Source organism: Camelina sativa, chromosome 1 (genome assembly GCF_030686135.1).
Source record: "Camelina sativa cultivar CO46 ecotype springtype chromosome 1, ASM3068613v1".
NCBI lineage: Eukaryota > Viridiplantae > Streptophyta > Magnoliopsida > Brassicales > Brassicaceae > Camelina > Camelina sativa.
Genome location: NC_141880.1, coordinates 7,164,349 through 7,184,144, shown reverse-complemented (window position 1 = coordinate 7,184,144; position 19,796 = coordinate 7,164,349). Strand labels below are relative to the sequence as shown.

Genomic DNA, 19,796 nt, shown 5'->3' with positions numbered 1-19,796 from the left:
TGTAATTAATTTATGTATATTTTAAATACATAAAATATTTTGAATGCATATGTTGAACACATAAAATATTTTGGTTTATGTGTTTTTTATAATTTCAAAGTTTTAAAAAGTGTTATAGTATTATATTTGGTTTACATACATTGTAAATGTTAATACATATTTAGATAAGTACGTTGTTTTGACATCGTTAATCCTTTGTACGGTAACAAATATACAATGATGGTTTTGCAGTTTTTAAGCGATAACAGTATATTTAAAAGTCTTAAATCTATTATCAGATTTTAATTTGGTTTTAGTTTAGACTATTGCACGTATATAACCTACACATAACTATTTTACAATGGTAAAGACATCTCTTCCCATCTTGTTTTGTCCTGTCCCGTCATGTTTCATATCGTCCCTACTCATAAAATTTTTATGTTCTATAACTGTTCTCTTTTAAATAATTTAACTATTAGACAATTTTTTTCGTCCAAAAATTTAAGGTAAGAACATAACTAAATTATGTGTTTTTCTCATTTTTTGACATATAATTTATTTCTTTCTGCAATACAAGATTTGTTCATAGTAAATAAATAAATTAAAAGCTACTTATCAATATAGTCAACCAATTGTAATTATTGAATTTTAGAGTTTTAAATACTTATTTAGTGTAATTACTATTTAGAAATACAAATTTAAATTGAAATTTCTTTGCTTTTTTTTTTGTTTTTTAAAAATGATTTTTTATAATTTTTCTTAAACAACAAATGTAATCCATAAAATATTTTATTTTCATAAATAGATATTATTTTTATTTATGATTACAAAATATATTAGTTACATAAGATCTTCTTAAAGATATTTCTTCCATATCTTGTATTTTAGAGAGTATTTACAAATAAGTTAATTTTAGATATATTTTATTAAAATAAATTTAGATTGATTTTTATTAATATCACATATCTTATATATTAATTAACTTTATACTATTAAGGCTATAATGAATATTTTACTATTTTAAAATACCTTTTAAAATAATTTAATATTTATTTTAAATTGTAATTAGTTAATTGTTTTCAAAATTAAACTGAATTTATTTATTTGATCCTAAAAATGTGAGGAAAAATATGCACAAATATTAAATGTAATTTCCTTTTCTTGTTTTTTCGTTTTTTCCTAAAATATTTATAAAAAATCAGAAATTTAAATTTGAGATATTTCAATGGTTAAGACTATTGTAATTATAGTGAGATTATGTATAAATATTTAGAAGTTAATATTTTATATGTCAAATCTCCTAAAAATTGTCTTGTTTATAACTAAAGTATGAATATTCCATTTGTAAGATTATCTCATAAGATTGTTTTAGATTTGCAGTTAATGAAATCTTAAGCAATTTTGTAAGATTCAGAAATAAAAACATATGATTTAGATTAAAACATTGAAAAAATCAGTGGCTAAGAATTAATTTCATTTTGATAATCAATGGTAAATATTTAAAGAGAAAATCTAGTCAACTAATTGGGTATTAAAAGACCTACGCGTATCTGATTTAATTTGAAAGGATAGAGAATTTTATTTCAATGATATACTAATAAATGAATAATTATTGAAAACTAGCATTTTTTATTTAAAACTAATAAAAGAAAGTCATGGTCCAAAAGTTGTTTAATGAGAATTTTTGCTATAATAGTGTAGATATAGTGAGACGATAAGAACATTTTACATCCATTTAAATTATTATTAAATCACTTAAATTATTTCTTCATTAAAATCCATGCTAACTGAATATATTTTTCTTGTTTTTGACACATGTTTGATAGACTACTATACACAAGTAAATTGACAGGAAATAAAATGAGAAAGTAAATTAATATATATATTAAAAAAATGGTTAGTTTTTTTTACACGCGTTACCATCTAATTGATTGACACATATATATTTTTATCTATTAGCTAGAATTTTGACATGAATTTTTATGAGATGATTCAACTTCGATATAATACGTTAAGTCTTTCAGTCCTATCAAAATTCAACCAAATCTAAAATAATTACAAGTTAATCTGAATTCAAGATTCAATAACCCTGAAGTCTAGCCAAAATCTATACAAAATATTTTAATCCTATCAAAATCCAACGAAATCTAAAATCATTAAAAATAAATTTAAATCCATGATTCAGTAAGCCCAAGTTATAAACTCCTTTTTTATATGTTTTTGTCTATATATAAGACGAGCACGTCAAACAAAACAAAATACAACCCCAAAAATTTGCAAACCCCTTGTACGTAGCTTCCTTCTTCCTTGTGAGATCACAACGATAACATTACGGTCTTCTCCCATGTCCGCTCTTCCAGATGATTTGATAGAGGAAATACTCTCTAGGGTTCCAGCTACATCTCTCTTTCGATTACGGTCTACTTGCAAAAAGTGGAACGCATTATTACATAATCGAAGATTTACCAAGAATCACTTTGATGAAGCAAAAAAGAAGTATTCGGATATGGTTTTGAGGGATGTTAGGGTTTGTTGGATGAGTGACAATCTCCATGGACTTGACGACACCATTGATCCTTCTATAAAGCTCAATGGTGAACTTAACCTAAAAGGTTGTCATTTAGATGAAGTCGGGCTTGATTTTGAAGTCTTACACTGTAACGGGTTATAGCTAATCACCAACACTAGCACTACCGTGGTTTGGAACCCGTGTACGGGTCAAACCAAGTGCATCCAAACCAAAAGTGCTAACAATTTACACCATAAGTATGCTCTCGGATACGCAAACACAAAACCTTACCATGGTTACAAAATCATGAGGTTATTTGATTTTGAAACTTTTCAGCTTGAAATCTATGATTTTAATTCTTATTCATGGAGGGTCGTTGATAGTTTCGGTCCATACTTCAAACTACATTTAGTTGGTTATGGTATGTCTATAAAGGGAAATACTTACTGGATCGCTTCTGATAGTGACTTAGAGGAAGAAGTAACCAATTGTTTCTTAATAACTTTTGATTTTACAACAGAGAGATTTGGGCCACATGTGTGCCTTCCGTTTGAAGGTTATAGTGATGTGATGTATTTATTGCCTGTAAGAGAAGAGCGGCTTACGCTATTTTTTCTCGGCGAAGATGCTACATCCATGGATATGTGGAGGACAAATGATATAACTGAGACCAATGTCATCTCTTGGAACAAACTTTTAAGCATTGATGTAATCACTCATCGCTTTGATAATGGTATAAGTAAAGCCATGAGTACTATCCGTATAACTTTAAAAATTGACGAGGAGAATAAAGCCACCGTGCTTAGTGAGAATGTACTCGATGCCGATGATCACAGCATTGTGGATCTTGAAGATGACGACGCCGATGATCACAGCATTGTGGATCTTGAAGATGGACCCGGACCCGTATTTTGGCCACACATGTACTTTTGTTACGCTCCAAGTTTGGTTGGAATCTAGCAATATCATATCATATTAATTTCTTCGTTTTTGTTATCATTTGTCTTGTCCTTGGACTAATTAGTTATGGGGAAATCATCTTCTTTTTCTTTTTTTGTATCCCACATCACCCTATATCATTTGGTACGTAATGGTTCTTTTCTTCTTAATTTAGCATTACTTTATTAGTTTATCCAATGAGCGCAAATCTACATGGACTTCACCTTCGCAGTCTAATAACGGACGATTTGAACGATCAATTCCTAATATCACAAATATTTCTCGGCCATGCATGGTTTTTATAATATGCTCCACGAAGCGTAACACTAGATCGGTCAAACCAGGTTGATCCAACACAGTATACATTACAAGAACAGCTATGAGATAGCTCTTGGGTACGAAAACAACAATTCTTCCCATAGCTACAATTTCTTTTAAGGTGTTGAATTTTTACGACTCATGCTACCGAGTTATAAGTAAGTTTGAAATCTATGAATTTAGTTCTGATTTATGGAGGGTTCTTGATGACGTCAATCCCTACCATGCCTCACAAAAAGAGAAGTGTTTTTGAATTGGGAAATACTTACTGGCTTGCTTCAGATGAAACCCGAAAAAAAAATCTCATGCTAGGTTTTAATTTTTCCAACGGAAAGATATCAACAACCCAAGACAATGGCTGTGTGTTGTGAAGGTTATATATAAAAGGCATCGATGAGACTAGCGGACACATAGTCGACATTATTGGAGAAATATTACAGAGAAATATTTGTTTGAGATTCTCCAAAAACATCACACGGACTATTTATTTCCAACTATGTTCCAAGTTTGGTTCAAATCCCCCAAGCAGTAATATATAATACCTAGGCGCAATGGAAAAAATATCGAAATTAGTTTGTCAAGAAAAAACAAAAAGCATCTGATACGATCTCTATTGTTTGTTCTTTTTTTCTTTGTCGTCGTTTTTATCTAATATTGATCCGAGTCTTCTTTTTTTTTTTTTTTTAATATATATAAACCTTTCTTTGCATTACCACGGCCGGCTCAAACTGAATATAGACCTTGTGCTATGTGCCTTTTAATTTAGGCCTAGAATGGCTAGTAGACTCTACTATAGTTTTTGGATTTTGTTTTTCAAAAACCAATTTTTTCTCCATTCAAGATTTTAGGTTAAATAGATTTTCTAAAAAATAGAAAAACTAGTTTTTAGCTTTTCTTTATAAATATTAACAAAAACTAGAATCCACGTAATTACAGATTTTAGGGAAAACTTACTATTCTTTTTATTTTTTTATGTTTCTTTATGTAATTATTTTAAAAATAACTTTCTTACAAAAAAAACTAAAATCCCAAAAATCAAAAACCAAAAACTAAAAACCAAAGTCTATAATCTAAAAACCATTTAAAAGTCATCTTCCATTCATGTTCTTAGTGTTCTTTAAAAGTATGATAGAGTCTCTGTTGTAAATAGAGTCTTTGTATAGATAATAAAAATACTGAAAATTTTGGACCATAAAATCAAAACCCTAATTGTTTATTTATATATACCGTATATAGATCTCGAGCCGTCTTTACCAAAGATCACAAGATAAACAATGATGCTGCCGAATCTTCCCCCGGAATTGGTAGAGGAGATACTCTCTAGAGTTCAGGCAACAACTTTGACTCGGTTAAGATCTACTTGCAAACTATGGAACAGTTTATTCCAAGACAAAAGATTCGTCGAGAAGCACAAGCACTTAGCGAAACAGTTCGGGGTCCTCATGTTGAAGGACTATAGAGTTTGTCAGATGAGTGTAGTCAATCTCCATGATGAAATCAACAAAAACGTTGCTGCTCCATCTAGAGAACTTAAGGAGGGATTTGACCTAAAGGATTCTCGTTTGAAATCATCAGACCAAGTCGATGTATCCGAAATATTTCAGTGCGAGGGTTTATTATTGTGCACCACCAAGGACAATAGTCTCGTGGCTTGGAACCCTTGTACTGGTCAAACCAGGTGGATCCAACACAGTTTACTTAACAAGAGAAAGTCTATGTTTTTCCTTGGATACGGAAACAACAAGTCTTGCCGTAACTACAAAATCTTGAGGTATTGGGATGATGGCAAGCTATGCAAACAAGTTGTGGAGTTTGAAATTTATGACTTTAGCTCTGATTCATGGAGGGTTCTCAATGACGTCACTTGCAACTGTATCCCGCAACTAAATGGCATGTCTTTGAAGGGAAATACTTATTGTTTTGGTTTGTATAAGGTATAACTGTCAAATGGGCTGTCTGTCCGTGGGCGAGCCCATGTCCACTTCGTTATGGGCGGTTATGGTCATGCCCAAAATTAAGATGGTCTTAAATGGACAAAAGATCATTGGGCTTGCGGACCAATTGGACATAACCATTTGGACAGTGGGCAGCCCAAATTTCTTTAAAATCTAGGTTTTACAATTTGGGGAAAATGTTAATATCTTCTTCTCTTCTTCGTATCGCTCCTCCTTGGAAAGTTTGAGTCACCATCTTCAATTCTTCATCTCAATTCCTTGATCCGAATCAAAAGCAGGTAACAATTTAGTGGGCTTTCTTATTTTTTTTGTGATTTCGCCTTCATCTCTTTCTCCTTCATCTCTTTCGTTGAGTTATGTTAGCATTTCGATCTGAATCTCTTGCTTAGTGCTTGTCCGATAAAATCAAATGCCTTTTGTGTTCAATATTTTATTATAGATCCAACATTGATTTTAGATGGTGGGTTTGTCCAAAGTTTCATTCTTTTAGCAGTAGTGAATTGAGAATTATGGTTCTGAGAATTATGGTTCTAAAGGCTAAAGCTTTGTTATGATTCAGTAAGAGTATATGTGTGTTTAGAACTTTGGAATTGTTGTTTTCTGGTGTTGTGTGTGTCTGTATTTGTTTAAGTCTAGAGTTATAAAATCTACTGTTGAACAAATTGGAGAAATGTTAGTGTAGTTTAAGTCTTTGCTCGTGAGTAGAGACTCTCAATAGAGAAGTTGTGTTCTCGATTATGCTTTAGGTTGGTGTTGTGTTTTGGTTCTTTGATTGTACTGCTTTGTAAACCATATGGAGACACGTACGAGAATGCTTTTGTTTTTTCTTTCTCTTGGTGTCGTTCTTTAGATTCATAAATTTTATTTGGAAAATTATAGTCCTTAATACTTATCCATAAACAAGAACAATATGGCACAGGCATGTTACCTATATGGTCAATGCTGCCAGAGTCCATTAAGAATTTGTTGTGTTGGATTTAGGACACGATACACATGGTGCACTACGACTGGGCAATGCAACAAGTGGAGGCATCAGTGTTAGGGGAAGATGCGATTTATCTCATTTGGAGGCTCAGAGAGATGCGGAGAATGGACCATCATTTATTCAAGTCTTTTTTCAAGTTTAACGAAGTTTCCTGTTATGTTTGTGCCCCTAAAAGGGTAAAGACCCTTTGATTGGAAAATAAAGAGAATTAGATTTGGTAAATGAACTTGTAAATTACCGATTTCAGGCAGTCGATACTTGGAACTACAGTAATAGTTTTGGTGAGAAAATGTAATTTCATAATTTTCCACCAAATTCATGATTTTATAAGAAAAACAACAACAAAAAATCAGATTTTATAATAGAAACAACAAAATAAAATTCAGATTTTATATAAAAAAAACACATATTTTATAAATGAATAACAACAAAAATTAAATTTAGATTTTATAAAAAAAAAATAACAAAAATAAGTGAAAAACAACATAAATAAAAATGGGCTGTCCATGGTCATGACCAATTAGAAATGGTCTTAATGGGCATGAACACTTTTAGGACCATTGTCCATTTGGGCATGTCCAACTTCCACTCAATACAAAAAAATGTCCAACCGGTCTCGCCCAAGTGGTCTATGGACGGACCATTTGACAGCTCTACTTCTGCCTCTACCATTTCAGCCTTGTTTGCATGATACTGTAACTCTATCTACTATTAGAGAGGAGAAACTTGCGGTTTTATATCACCGATGGGATACGGCGTGGACAGGGATATGGATTAGTAATAAGATTGAGCCTAACGCAGTATCATGGAGCAGCTTGTTCTTACCTATCGGTAGGATTAGACCATTCGAGCCTATATCTGCGACTTTCTTTGTTGACGAAGAGAAAAAACTCGCGGTGATTTTTGATAAACGAAAGAGTATACATAACCCCACTCACAACACAGCTTATATCGTTGGAGAAGATGGATATTGTAAACTAGTGGATCTTGGAGAATCTGTTCCTAGCTATTGTTTTCGAGTACTTGTGTGCTCTTATGTTCCAAGTTGTGTGCAAATCTAAAGCAACCTGCACCACCAGGATCGGAAGCAAGAGGAAGAAACCACTCTTGCTTTGTTTTGAATTCTTCCATTTACAAGACCTAGAATAATAATGTGTTTCTTGCTTTTTTTTTTTTTACTACTCTCATTGCTTTTTTTTTTTTTTTTTTTTTTTTTTTTTTTTTTTTTTTGTCAATTGTTCTTTGAATAATACTAGTCAATTAATGTGTTTCTCATCTTTGTTGTGAAATATGGATGAAGAAATAAGTGGTTTAAATTTTACAAATTTTTATAAGCATATACATTGTAGAATTAATTAGAATTAATTAAGTAGCAATTTGTATAATATTATAATAAGCATGTTTTAATACATGTGGAGTACTACACTGTGAAGTGTTTACATAGCTCGAGATCTCTCATAATTTTTGTATTACGTTAAGTAATCATATACATAATTTTGTATGACTAGAAAATGTGGTCTTTAGGAATCCGCATGGAGAAGGAAAGCATAAATAATGAGTATGATATAGGCAAGGAAAATTCCCATCACATGACTTACATATCTCATTAGAGGCCTAATGTCTTCCGGTGACACATCTTTCCAGCGACACATCCTTAGACCATCTCCATTCTAATTCTTCTAAGCCAAACCAAATGTAAACGAAGCTGGACCCAAAGCTGAAGTACAAGTCGGCGGAACTATTCATGTGACTAAGAGTCTAAGACTAAGCCTAACTTGCCGAAACAGCAAGAATTAAGTATGCGCGCGCTGAGTAGGGAATGTACTCCAATTTACCCAAAACAAAACCATGTTAAATCCAAACACAAACAAACCATTATTTCTTCGATAATATAGATGAGTTAATTAAGTGCGTGAAACAAGACACCCACATGTGGATAAATGGACGTCGACGTACAAGAAGGTTTTATATCGGTCAAGGCCGTATCGGTGTTCATCCACGCAAAAGCAAGATCGGTATCAATTAAACTTAAAATTACTTTTACTACATGCATTAAAAGCATTTATTTTAACATATATTGATCAGATTATATATTATAACTAAGGACTCTAGTCCCCACGAGCATATATATAGTCGCCACGTTTGGACACACATGGCTAGAACAAAATCGATATGAATTTTCTATGTTCGTTGTATAATAATTCCTTAGACCTTTTTGATTGCAATATATAAAATGTTAGTTATATATATACCTACAAATTTGAGCAAAAAAACACAAGTTCAAAAATTCGTCGGCAAGTACTTGACGACAGCAACAATAAAAACGTAGGTGGAGTGGAGACGATTGACGAGCCCTTGCCAAATCTTCACGTTGATCTCTCCAAAATATGTAAAATGGTTATATATACGCACATATGTTATATACGCACTCATATAATGTCTACTTTAGTTCAATATCTTCATTGTAAAATGAAAATTCAAAACTTAAGAAATTTATTTATTTGCCAATACTGTACATTGAAATTAAATATTTAATGGCATTTGATGATAACATATTAAGTTTGGGTAGATGCCACAGTTGGACAATGTGTTTATAAATTTATTTTGTATTTTATTACTTAGGTGAAGACAATGCTAAAGTGCTTGCATAACACAATTTGTGAATTATTTTATTATTAAGAATTTTCTTTTGCCAAAGAAACCTAATATTTACAGAGAAAAATCTCTTAAGCTACTAGTATATATATATATATACACATATATATCTTGAAATATCCTCATTATAAAATGGACTTTAACTAGTTAAAAATAGTTTTATTGGTTGCAAACACATTTTAAATGGAATTAAATATATATTATTTTAAAGGATCCTAAAAAACTTAATGACTAGGGTTGGGATTGGATGTTTTAAATTATAGTGTTGATTTATATTTTTAACAATGTGTTGGTACTATAATTAAATCTATTTAATAAACATGTTTCTAATGTCATGTGTCCAATATGGAAGAATAAATAATTTTATTTAAAAATCATCCAGTGTCAAAAGTTTGGGAGTATTTCCATCAAAAATTTAACAACATTTTATTTATTTTATTAAATAAATAATTAAATATTAATTATTTAGATATTTGAACCATAGCTAATTAAAAATCCTCTCTACAGGTTTATCTCGAAATGTTTGCAATTAGTGGGCCTTCTAGTGGCCTTTCTTGTACCGAATTTGGGCTTTATAAAAATATTCGGCCGACAAAAAAAAAAAAAATCCTCTCTACAATTTTAGCATTTTAAAACATAAAAAAACAGAAAGGGGAGTAATAATAAGTTACCAAATTGATCCCAAAATTCGTTCCAGATTTCACCATAGTCGGGCTGTGCAGTTCACGCGCCGCTATACATTGCGATCAACTTTTTTACTCCTTAGCTTTCCTCCTCCGGACTAGACTCGACTCGATCGGCTGAGACGCGGACCACCGCACAGGCATGCACCTTCCTCTTCCTCACCGACTACGGTTACTCTTTCTCTATATTGGTCCCCTTTTTTTTGGTCGCAATCTCTGGATTTTGTGTGGAAATCTGGCTTTTTACTATAATTAAGTGTCACTCGTGGCTCACTTGGAGGAGTGTTCTATTTTTTGGGGTTTTAACGAATTTATTGATTTCATCTTCTCCCTTACCGTTTATAGTAGAATCATCAATTAAGGTGACACTGACACAATGTTGCTTTGGGTAATTGCAGGAGATAATTTCTATCTTGCTTTGAACTTTGTGGACTATAAATGGTATGGAATTGAGAGGTGTTTATTTTTTTGGAATCACTTTGTTTTATCTGTGTTGCATGTTTTTCATAAGTTTGTGGAATCATGTAGGGTGATTTGCGTAGGGGAAAAGGTGGTGGAGGTTCGTCTAATCATGAAAGGAATAGGCAGACACTGTTTCCAAAACCAGAGACCTTGGATTTTGACTTGTCCTGCGACACCACCTCTTACCCTCAGCAGCAGGTTGGTGTATGTTTTAGCTTTTTCCTATCTAAGAGGACTCAAATCTCTTGGATTCTTTAAACAAACACTGTGTCTACTACATTTTTTTATGTTAAATGGTCTTTTGTTGTGTAGTGTATTTTCTCATTACGTGTCTAATATACTTGAACATCTTTTGAAAACGTTAGACAACAGCTAACGAAACAATCAGTGGCTTTGGAATGTTCTTATTTTTCTCTACTTGATGTGCAGGAAAATGCTGCTAGTTCTTCTGGAAGTCAAGTGAAATCATTGCTGACTGAGATGGGATTTTGCCCAACTCGTGTTCAGAAAGCAATTGATGAAAACGGTATTCGAAAATTTCCTGTAGAAAATGTGATTCTTATAAAAAGGCTTCCGACCGTGAATGCTTACTTTCATTTAGGGGATATGATTACTGAGGTTACCTTTTCACATATCCAGGTGAAGACGATTTTGAATTGTTATTAGAGATTCTCACTAAGAGTACTGTGACAGAACATCCTGGACCCAGCCATCATGGTCTAATGGAACCCAAACCGGTAAAGCACATACTGATACTGTTGATGCACAAGTCTTGTATTTCCTTCTGTGCAATTTCTTTATGTTTCTTGCTTATGTCTGACAGGAGCCTGGTATTGAATACGAAACCGATGGTCGAAGGATAGCACTACTAGCAATGAAGTTTCCCGAAAATCTAGTTGACCTTGCATTGGATAGGCTTGGTAATGTATTTACAATGACTTTGGCTTTCCCTTTATACTTTCAAACATCTTACAATGGTTGCAGCCATTTATTTCAGTGCTAGCTTCATTGTTTCCGTTTAAGATATTCGCATTTGTTTCAGTGCTAGCTTCATTGTTTAGGTTATGTTTTTGAGTGGCTAGAAGTCGTGTACATTTCAAAATGGACCAATTTTTTCAATATTGCAAGATTTTTTTTTGTCTTTTGGTTGATTAACGTCTCTTCATACTGGAACTTCTAATCATTTGATATATAAAAACAGACATAACTGAGGAGACTTATACGTCTTATTATGACGCCAAAATGTATTTCTGAGAAGAGAAATAACATCTATGAAGCTGTTGTTTAATAATGCTTAAAGCGGATACTCATCGCATGTGACGTTATGCTATTCAAAGCTATACAGAAACTTAACATGCAGAAAGCAGCTATCATATGGCCTGCCACCAAAGTCTTTCTTCATGATTGTCTTTTCTGCGTGATAGGTAAAGACGCGCCAGTCGATGAGATGGTGGACTTCATTGCTGCTGCTCAATTAGCTGAAAAGTTTGCGGAGGAATCCGAAGACTCACTTGATGGTGCTGAAATAAATGAAGAAGATGAAAATGTCGATGAAGTTACTGCTCGGGGACCTGAGGTATTTGGTGCTTTGAACTTTGGCTGTTGATTTTCTTTTCAATGTGTTATTCGTCCTTTATGTCCTTTTGTTGGTTCGCCTTAGTAGATTCCAGTTTCCACTACCTGTCTTTTGTCTTCATTCTGTATATTTCATGTTGCTGTTACCTTTATTATCTCTAACCTTTGTTTTTTGCTTTACATTCAGGTTCCCAATGAACTATTGTTTGAAACAATGGACAAGACTTTGCATTTAATGGAAATGGGATTCTCTAACGATGAAATTTCATTGGCAATTGAGAAGATAGGTGAGCAACTTAGGCACTTATGTGTTCAATCCATGACGACTATTATATGTTTGAAGAAACAATACAGACATCAAACATATCTTGTTTATGCAGTTAGGGGTGATTATGATAATTTTAAGGTGAAAAATTATATCATTTGTTTTGCAGCCCGTCCTGTTGCACTGATAAATAATCTATTTTACGCCTCTTCAGGTACAAAAGGTCGGATGTCTGACCTTGCTGAGTCCATTGTTACTGGTGAATTTCCTAGTGGCCGTGACCGTGACCGTGAAGATATAGAAAAGGTATGTTCATTCTAATTTTTCGAGAGTAATATTTTATCGCCCTCAAATAATTCACCAAAACCATCTCATTCTCTTCTATTAATTGGGCTATGATATTGCTGGAGTTTTACACAATGTATATTTGGTGCCACTGTAGAAAGTTTCAGCGGCGGCTCCTGCAGTGAATCGTACATGTCTTTCAAAGAGTTGGAGATTTATTGGTGTTGCTGGGGGTTCGTCGACTGGCACTGCTAATATAAAACCAGATCCTGGTATTGACTCTTATCCTTTCCCTGCCACTGCCAATGCGGGAGAGACCTCAAAGGGTAAACGACCAAAAGATGAGGATGAGAATGCCTACCCCGATGAATGCACTGACTACGATGACAGAGGTAAACGGTTAAGAACCGAATATATGGGAGACTCAAGCTCGTTTATGGATACCCCATGGATGCAAGATGAGTCAAAAGAGGACACATATGAATTTCCTAGAGTAATGCAGCCACGTTTGTCTCAGAGTCTTGGCCCAAGTGTAGCCAAACGACCTTATTTCTTCTATGGAAACTTTGGTGAATTATCTCCTAGCTGGTGGTCGAAGATCTCGTCTTTCATGTTTGGAATTCACCCAGAACATGTAGATACTCGGTTGTGTTCACCCCTCCGTAGGACAGAAGGGTACCTGCACAATCTTCCCATTCAAAACCGGTTCAATATCCTCCCAAAACCTCGGTTGACTATACAAGATGCTATGCCACTAATGAAGAGTTGGTGGCCACAATGGGATATCAGAAAGCATCTGAATGGCGGCTCGTCTACTAGGACAAAAGATGTAACTCTTCTCTGTGAACGAATTGGACGCCGTATAGCTGAATGCAGGGGAAAGCCTATTCAACAAGACCAGACTCTAATACTTCGACATTGTCACACCTCAAATCTCATATGGATTGCTCCAAACATCCTCTCACCTGTGGAGCCTGAGCATATGGAGTGCATTATGGGATATCCAACAAACCACACTAACATCGGTGGTGGAAGATTGGCGGAAAGATTAAAGTTGTTTGATTACTGCTTCCAAACAGACACATTGGGCTACCATCTCTCTGTACTCAAGGCTATGTTTCCTGAAGGATTAACAGTTTTATCTCTCTTTAGCGGGATTGGTGGTGCAGAAATTGCGTTGGACCGTCTTGGAATCCATCTAAAAGGCGTAGTCTCGGTAGAGTCTTGTGGATTGAGCCGTAACATACTGAAAAGATGGTGGCAGACTTCGGGACAAACCGGAGAGCTTGTGCAGATTGAAGACATCAAGAACTTAACTACAAACAAGCTAGAGAATTTGGTGCAGAGGTTTGAAGGATTTGACTTTATCATTTGCCAGAGCCCATCAACACCTCCTGATCTCTCTAAAGAAACCTCAAGAAGAGAAGCTTCTGAATTTGATTACTCGTTGTTTAATGAGTTTGTCCGTATCTCGAAACGTGTCAGAGATATGATGGAGTTAAGTTGATGACTTTAAAGACTTCCCATGGTTTGAATCTCTTAGAGAACTGTTCTTTTGTAATAAAAACGATGCTTAGATGTTCTTCCACCTTTTACATGAAAAAATCTTGACTCTTTACAATATTTGCATTCTTTTGCCACGTTCTCGAAAAATGATGTATTCATTAGTGTCAGTGTTAACTAGGTGAAGAAACCAATACGGTGGCCAAGTGTAGTTTGAAAGCTTGCACTCATGTTTTCCACGTGTAGCTCACCAGTCACCATTAGCCAAGTACTAATTAATCTTTGCCTTAATTTTGTATTTAACACTTAATTTAAACTTGGTTTGACAAATCAGTGTGAACACAAGAGTTTCATGCATTTAAATAAACACCTATTATATAGATATTTTTACACAGAGATATTTTTGGGTTACTAGAAACTTAATTGATAAGTTTTTTACTTTATTCCAGTTGGCAAAAAAATCATACAAATAATTTTAGAAAAACTGTATAAAAATAGATAACAATATTTGTTTTTTGGGTAAAAAAACAGAGATAATATTTATATAAGCAAACACATATATATTTCTCAACATATTCAGAGGTAAACCTAATTTGTTTTGATCTTTTATAATTTTAGCAGAAAATATTAAAATGCGTCCAAGCAAAGCTTCAGTGACCCAAACATGGCTGCTTTACACACAGCTTTGTCTTTGGAAAGATCTCATAATCAAGTGTGTCCGTCAGTTCATTACAAAAGCAAAATCGATGCTTCTGAGTCAAAACATGGTCTCTGATTCTTCAGCTGAGATCAGTGTCATCGACGTCAAGTCTCATCTCTCCGCTGGGAAAGATCCCAGTAGTAGTAGCTTTCAGATTGCCGAAATCAGAATTCATGATTCCGTTTGTATTGAGATTCCTGGCTCTGAAGAAACGTCTCTGTTCGGATCGGTACGTGTTTGGGTTTTGTTTCTTTTTTCTCTTCTCTTTATTTCAATTTTGCTACTTTCTTTAGGACTCTGTGTCATTCTAGATTCTTCAATGAACTCGAAGTTAGGATTGGATTAGAATGGATTGATAAAGTCTTAATCTTTGATAATTCCGCTTGCTCATCTAGTGTCATGGATTTGAATTTGGGGTTTCGATCATCGCCTTGGTCAATTATGCTATCAAGACTTTACTTCTTTTAGGTTTGCTCACTTGTTTAATCCAATTCGAATTCAGTAAAGAATTTAGCTTTTTTTTATGTTTGTTCAGTTCTGTGAATTCTCTGTTGAGTCTTTGATGTTGGGTTTGTTCTGTTCTGTGAATCCATTCTAGCTTTTTGTATGTTAGGTTTGTTCTGTTCGGAGAAGAACAACTAAACACTAAACAAGTTTTTATAATGTTACCTTTTTGCTTCAAACAGGTCAAGAGTTGTTGTTCTGCAGCTGCGACGATTATTGAAGAGCCTGCTACTGAGTTTATACCAAATATAAGCTCTGGGAGTTATGCGGATAAGGGTGACTACCGGGAGTACATGGAAGATGAACACATATGCATAGACGACCTTTCAGTTCATCTTGGATCTTCCTTCTATAGATTTCCTGTGCCTATAGCTTTCTACGGTGTGTTTGATGGCCATGGTGGATCTGAGGCATCACAGTATATTAAAGAGAATGCAATGAGTTTGTTCTATGAAGATTCTGTCTTTCGAGAATCTCCTTCGGTTGTGGACTCTCTTTTCTTGAAAGAACTGGAGAAGTCTCATCGGAAAGCTTATAGGCTTGCTGATCTCGCCATGGAAGATGAAAGAATAGTTAGTAGTTCGTGTGGAACAACCGCATTGACCGCTCTTGTAATTGGAAGACATTTAATGGTAGCTAACGCTGGTGATTGCCGTGCAGTGCTATGCAGAAAAGGAAAAGCGGTTGATATGTCATTTGATCACAAATCTACATTTGAGCCAGAACGGAGACGGGTGGAGGATATGGGTGGGTACTTTGAAGGCGAGTATCTCTACGGTGACCTTGCTGTTACAAGAGCTCTTGGAGACTGGTCAGTAAAGAGGTTTTCACCCCTCGGTGGATCTTTCTCACCTCTGATCTCAGACCCGGACATTCAACAGATGATTTTAACAGAGGAAGACGAATTCTTGGTTATGGGATGTGACGGTGTTTGGGATGTGATGACAAGCCAGTATGCTGTTACTTTCGTCAGGCAAGGACTCAGGAGACACGGTGACCCGAGAAGATGCGCTATGGAACTCGGAAGGGAAGCGTTGAGGCTCGACTCATCAGATAACGTTACAGTGGTGGTCATCTGCTTAACATCATCTCCAGCTCCACAGCGGAGAAGAATACGGTTCTGTGTTTCAGAAGAAGCCCGAGCCCGTTTACAGACAATGCTAGAAGGCTAACTCTGATGAAGGTTTTTGAGCGGTCTTGAGGAGGGGACAACAATGTATATATTATAGCAACAGAGATGGGTTTTTGGAGATAACAACCCTCGCAAGGCTAAAGATTATTTGATGACATTTCATCTCTGATATTGGATGGAAATAAAAGGAGGGCAAAAAGAGAAGATGAAAGACTTCTCTGTGTTGTTCAAAATGTTCATAAGTGTTGTAGTAGCCATTTTTGATCTGTTTGTTTGGCTATTTCTTCAGTAGGACTATTGAGCACTTATGTACAAAAACTAATTAAGATTGAAGTTATTCCGGTTATAAAGTTAATCAACTGATTCTTCCCTATGTCTTTGAAACTTTAGAACCTGTGAGTGAGGATTTTGATCAGAGTTTTGAGTCTAAGAACTCTCTTACATTAGATAAACTTCTCTTATCATCCATCTCTAGATCTTCATATTCCCATATCATTGTTGATATCTTAATCTTATGTAGTGGTTGGTCATATATGCCATATGGTATCAGTTTTCACTTATGTGTACAATAATTTAAGCACTCCTTTTGAATTATTGGGGTATCATAGTTGCTTCTGGACGCCTCTTAAGTATGTATATTGATTAACGAAAATTTTAAAAAAGTCTAAATAAAACATGGGAAAATTGAGAAAAGGTCCTTTTTTTTATTTTATTTTAATATTCCGTCTTTATTCGACTCTTCAAAGAAACTAAAGTCTCTCTCTCTCTCTCTCTAAGAAACTTCGACGGAGGAAGAACAAAACAACAACAACAACAACGATGGCGATGGCGAGTTTAGCTAGGAGAAAAGCGTACTTTCTCACCCGAAACATCTCTAATTCTCCCACTGATGCCCTCAGATTCTCTCTCTCCCTCACTCGCGGCTTTGCTTCGTCGGGATCCGATGAGAACGACGTAGTCATCATCGGCGGCGGTCCTGGAGGTTACGTGGCTGCGATTAAGGCCGCACAGCTCGGACTCAAGACTACCTGTATCGAAAAGCGCGGTGCTCTCGGTGGTACTTGTCTTAACGTCGGCTGTATTCCTTCTAAGGTGATTCTGAAACTCCTTTTATTTTCGTTTACTTCGATTCGTCTGATTTTGTTTCGTATCTTGTGAATGTTTGTTGTTGATCATCATTTGAGATTCGATCTGAGGGTTAGATTGAGTTTCGAGGTTTAAGAACTGATCCTGTGATGATACTTATTCATTACTCAGATCCGTTTGAGGTCGTTTTACCGTATTTCTGAATCCTGTTTGTGGTTGATTCTATGGAAATGGAACTATTTGTTGTATCTCTTCACTTGATTTTGTTCTCGTTGCATATGCTGGATCATGATCCTCTCTTGGTTCGTAGATCATAACTGTGATAGATGTTAATCACTACTTTTTTTTGTTGATTAGGCTCTTGTTCACTTTGCTTTTAAGCTTTGATGAATCTATATGACGTTATCTAACATAGCATTCACTTTTTTTTCTTTTGTATTAGGCTCTTCTTCACTCTTCTCATATGTATCATGAAGCAAAGCACGTTTTTGCTAAACATGGTGTTAAGGTCTCTGCAGTAGAGGTAGATCTTCCTGCTATGTTGGCTCAGAAAGACACAGCCGTCAAGAATCTCACCCGTGGAGTCGAAAGTCTGTTTAAGAAGAATAAGGTCAACTATGTGAAGGGCTACGGTAAGTTTCTGTCCCCGAACGAAGTTTCTGTGGACACTACCGATGGAGAAAACACGGTTGTGAAAGGCAAACATATCATTGTTGCAACTGGCTCGGATGTCAAATCTTTGCCTGGGATCACCATCGACGAAAAGAAGATTGTATCGTCAACCGGGGCACTGTGTCTGACAGAAATCCCAAAGAAACTCATTGTCATTGGCGCTGGCTATATTGGGCTTGAGATGGGCTCTGTATGGGGAAGGCTCGGATCAGAGGTCACGGTTGTTGAGTTTGCAGCGGATATTGTACCAGCAATGGATGGTGAAATCCGCAAGCAGTTTCAACGTTCACTAGAGAAGCAAAGTATGAAATTCATGCTCAAGACTAAAGTCGTTGGCGTAGATTCGTCTGGAGATGGTGTGAAACTCATGGTGGAACCTGCTGAAGGTGGAGAGCAGACCACGCTTGAAGCTGATATAGTCCTCGTATCAGCTGGTAGAACTCCGTTCACATCTGGACTTGATCTAGAGAAAATCGGAGTTGAGACAGACAAAGGCGGGAGAATTCTAGTGAATGAGAGATTCTCGACAAATGTTTCAGGTGTTTATGCAATAGGAGATGTAATTCCAGGACCAATGCTGGCTCACAAAGCCGAAGAAGACGGTGTTGCTTGTGTTGAGTTTATAGCAGGCAAACACGGCCATGTGGATTACGACAAAGTCCCCGGGGTTGTTTACACTCACCCTGAAGTTGCCTCTGTGGGTAAAACCGAGGAGCAGCTGAAGAAAGAGGGTGTAAGCTACAATGTTGGGAAATTCCCGTTCATGGCGAATAGCAGAGCCAAGGCCATAGACACAGTAGAGGGAATGGTCAAAATTTTGGCTGATAAAGAGACAGACAAGATCTTGGGAGTTCACATTATGTCGCCAAACGCAGGAGAACTGATCCATGAGGCGGTTCTAGCGATCAACTATGATGCATCGAGTGAAGACATTGCTCGAGTCTGTCACGCTCATCCCACCATGAGTGAGGCTATCAAGGAAGCTGCCATGGCTACCTATGACAAGCCCATTCACATGTAGATACACACAGGTACATCACAATTTACAGTTGGTTCTGTTCACGGTTTTTCATTTACTTGTTTTTTTTTTTTTTTGGGTTTTGATATTTTATTGTGTGTTGATGCCCATACTAGGAGATGTGGATTGTAGGAGAAGGGAGTAAAACCGCCTACGACAAGCCAAATCGAGATTAGTTTTCTAATATCGGTTTAAACATTCGATTTTTAATTTCTGGTGGGTATGAGATTGAGCTGAAAGAAGATACTTTTACCACTCTTTTTTAATTCGTTAATCTTCTCCAGATTTTCAATTCCGGGTTAAGGCCCGACTATAGTAATAATTTGAAATGGTTAATGAACCAAATGTGATTAATCCGGTTTGCTCGGTGGTCTCTTGGCTTGGTTTTGTTGGCTGATTTTTGGTGAAGGAGTAAACCGAGTTCGATATGATTTGTTTCGTTCACTATTTGATTTTGTTCGACTTTCTGATTTCGATTTGCTTCCACTTAACAGACTTGGTTCGGTTATTCTCCACCCAGATTAGTCTAAGACGTTAACGATTTTTATTCCTCTGTATTATGCCTCAAGAT

The 19,796-nt window shown here is 35.5% G+C and overlaps 4 protein-coding genes and 2 pseudogenes across 5 annotated transcripts; all 6 read left to right on the top strand.

Moving 5' to 3' along the window:
• The first annotated feature begins 2,155 nt into the window (after nucleotides 1–2,155).
• LOC104705236 (putative F-box protein At3g17480 pseudogene) lies at nucleotides 2,156–3,495 on the top strand (annotated as a pseudogene).
• A 1,523-nt stretch (nucleotides 3,496–5,018) lies between these two features.
• Nucleotides 5,019–6,907, top strand: LOC104782087 (putative F-box protein At3g17500). The gene is made up of 2 exons (XM_087452873.1): nucleotides 5,019–5,978; nucleotides 6,682–6,907. The coding sequence occupies exon 1, from the start codon at nucleotides 5,020–5,022 to the stop codon at nucleotides 5,683–5,685; it is 666 nt and encodes a 221-aa protein (XP_087308999.1). The 5' UTR covers nucleotide 5,019; the 3' UTR covers nucleotides 5,686–5,978; nucleotides 6,682–6,907.
• Nucleotides 6,908–7,287: 380 nt separating this feature from the next.
• On the top strand, nucleotides 7,288–7,746 carry LOC147949630 (F-box protein At3g17320 pseudogene; annotated as a pseudogene).
• Nucleotides 7,747–9,948: 2,202 nt separating this feature from the next.
• LOC104782071 (putative inactive DNA (cytosine-5)-methyltransferase DRM3) lies at nucleotides 9,949–14,233 on the top strand. Of its 2 annotated transcripts, none has more exons than XM_010506905.2 (10): nucleotides 9,949–10,194; nucleotides 10,422–10,464; nucleotides 10,552–10,683; nucleotides 10,915–11,011; nucleotides 11,125–11,222; nucleotides 11,309–11,405; nucleotides 11,910–12,061; nucleotides 12,248–12,347; nucleotides 12,540–12,631; nucleotides 12,768–14,233. In XM_010506905.2, the coding sequence occupies exons 2-10, from the start codon at nucleotides 10,462–10,464 to the stop codon at nucleotides 14,115–14,117; spliced, it is 2,121 nt and encodes a 706-aa protein (XP_010505207.1). In that variant the 5' UTR covers nucleotides 9,949–10,194; nucleotides 10,422–10,461; the 3' UTR covers nucleotides 14,118–14,233. The 2 variants fall into 2 exon arrangements, with proteins under 2 accessions (XP_010505207.1, XP_010505200.1); XM_010506898.2 differs by having other exon boundaries at nucleotides 9,956–10,163.
• Nucleotides 14,234–14,580: 347 nt separating this feature from the next.
• Nucleotides 14,581–16,822, top strand: LOC104782061 (putative protein phosphatase 2C 43). The gene is made up of 2 exons (XM_010506888.3): nucleotides 14,581–15,042; nucleotides 15,500–16,822. Exons 1-2 carry the CDS (start codon nucleotides 14,746–14,748, stop codon nucleotides 16,487–16,489), a joined length of 1,287 nt encoding a protein of 428 aa, XP_010505190.2. The 5' UTR covers nucleotides 14,581–14,745; the 3' UTR covers nucleotides 16,490–16,822.
• Nucleotides 16,823–17,084: 262 nt separating this feature from the next.
• LOC104782055 (dihydrolipoyl dehydrogenase 2, mitochondrial) lies at nucleotides 17,085–19,695 on the top strand. The gene is made up of 3 exons (XM_087452916.1): nucleotides 17,085–17,541; nucleotides 17,978–19,238; nucleotides 19,342–19,695. The coding sequence occupies exons 1-2, from the start codon at nucleotides 17,269–17,271 to the stop codon at nucleotides 19,226–19,228; spliced, it is 1,524 nt and encodes a 507-aa protein (XP_087309042.1). The 5' UTR covers nucleotides 17,085–17,268; the 3' UTR covers nucleotides 19,229–19,238; nucleotides 19,342–19,695.
• The last annotated feature ends 101 nt before the right edge of the window (nucleotides 19,696–19,796 follow it).

What these genes read in the sequence shown, in the direction of transcription:
- LOC104782087 (XM_087452873.1), top strand. Translation starts at nt 5,020, where the DNA reads ATGATGCTGCCGAATCTTCCCCCGGAATTGGTAGAGGAGATACTCTCT.
- LOC104782071 (XM_010506905.2), top strand. An exon ending in GAAAGCAATTGATGAAAACG is followed by an intron (nt 11,012 to 11,124) that starts GTATTCGAAAAT and finishes TCACATATCCAG; the next exon opens with GTGAAGACGATTTTGAATTG. An exon ending in ATTGGCAATTGAGAAGATAG is followed by an intron (nt 12,348 to 12,539) that starts GTGAGCAACTTA and finishes ACGCCTCTTCAG; the next exon opens with GTACAAAAGGTCGGATGTCT.
- LOC104782061 (XM_010506888.3), top strand. Translation starts at nt 14,746, where the DNA reads ATGCGTCCAAGCAAAGCTTCAGTGACCCAAACATGGCTGCTTTACACA. An exon ending in AAACGTCTCTGTTCGGATCG is followed by an intron (nt 15,043 to 15,499) that starts GTACGTGTTTGG and finishes TGCTTCAAACAG; the next exon opens with GTCAAGAGTTGTTGTTCTGC.
- LOC104782055 (XM_087452916.1), top strand. Translation starts at nt 17,269, where the DNA reads ATGGCGATGGCGAGTTTAGCTAGGAGAAAAGCGTACTTTCTCACCCGA. An exon ending in TCGGCTGTATTCCTTCTAAG is followed by an intron (nt 17,542 to 17,977) that starts GTGATTCTGAAA and finishes CTTTTGTATTAG; the next exon opens with GCTCTTCTTCACTCTTCTCA.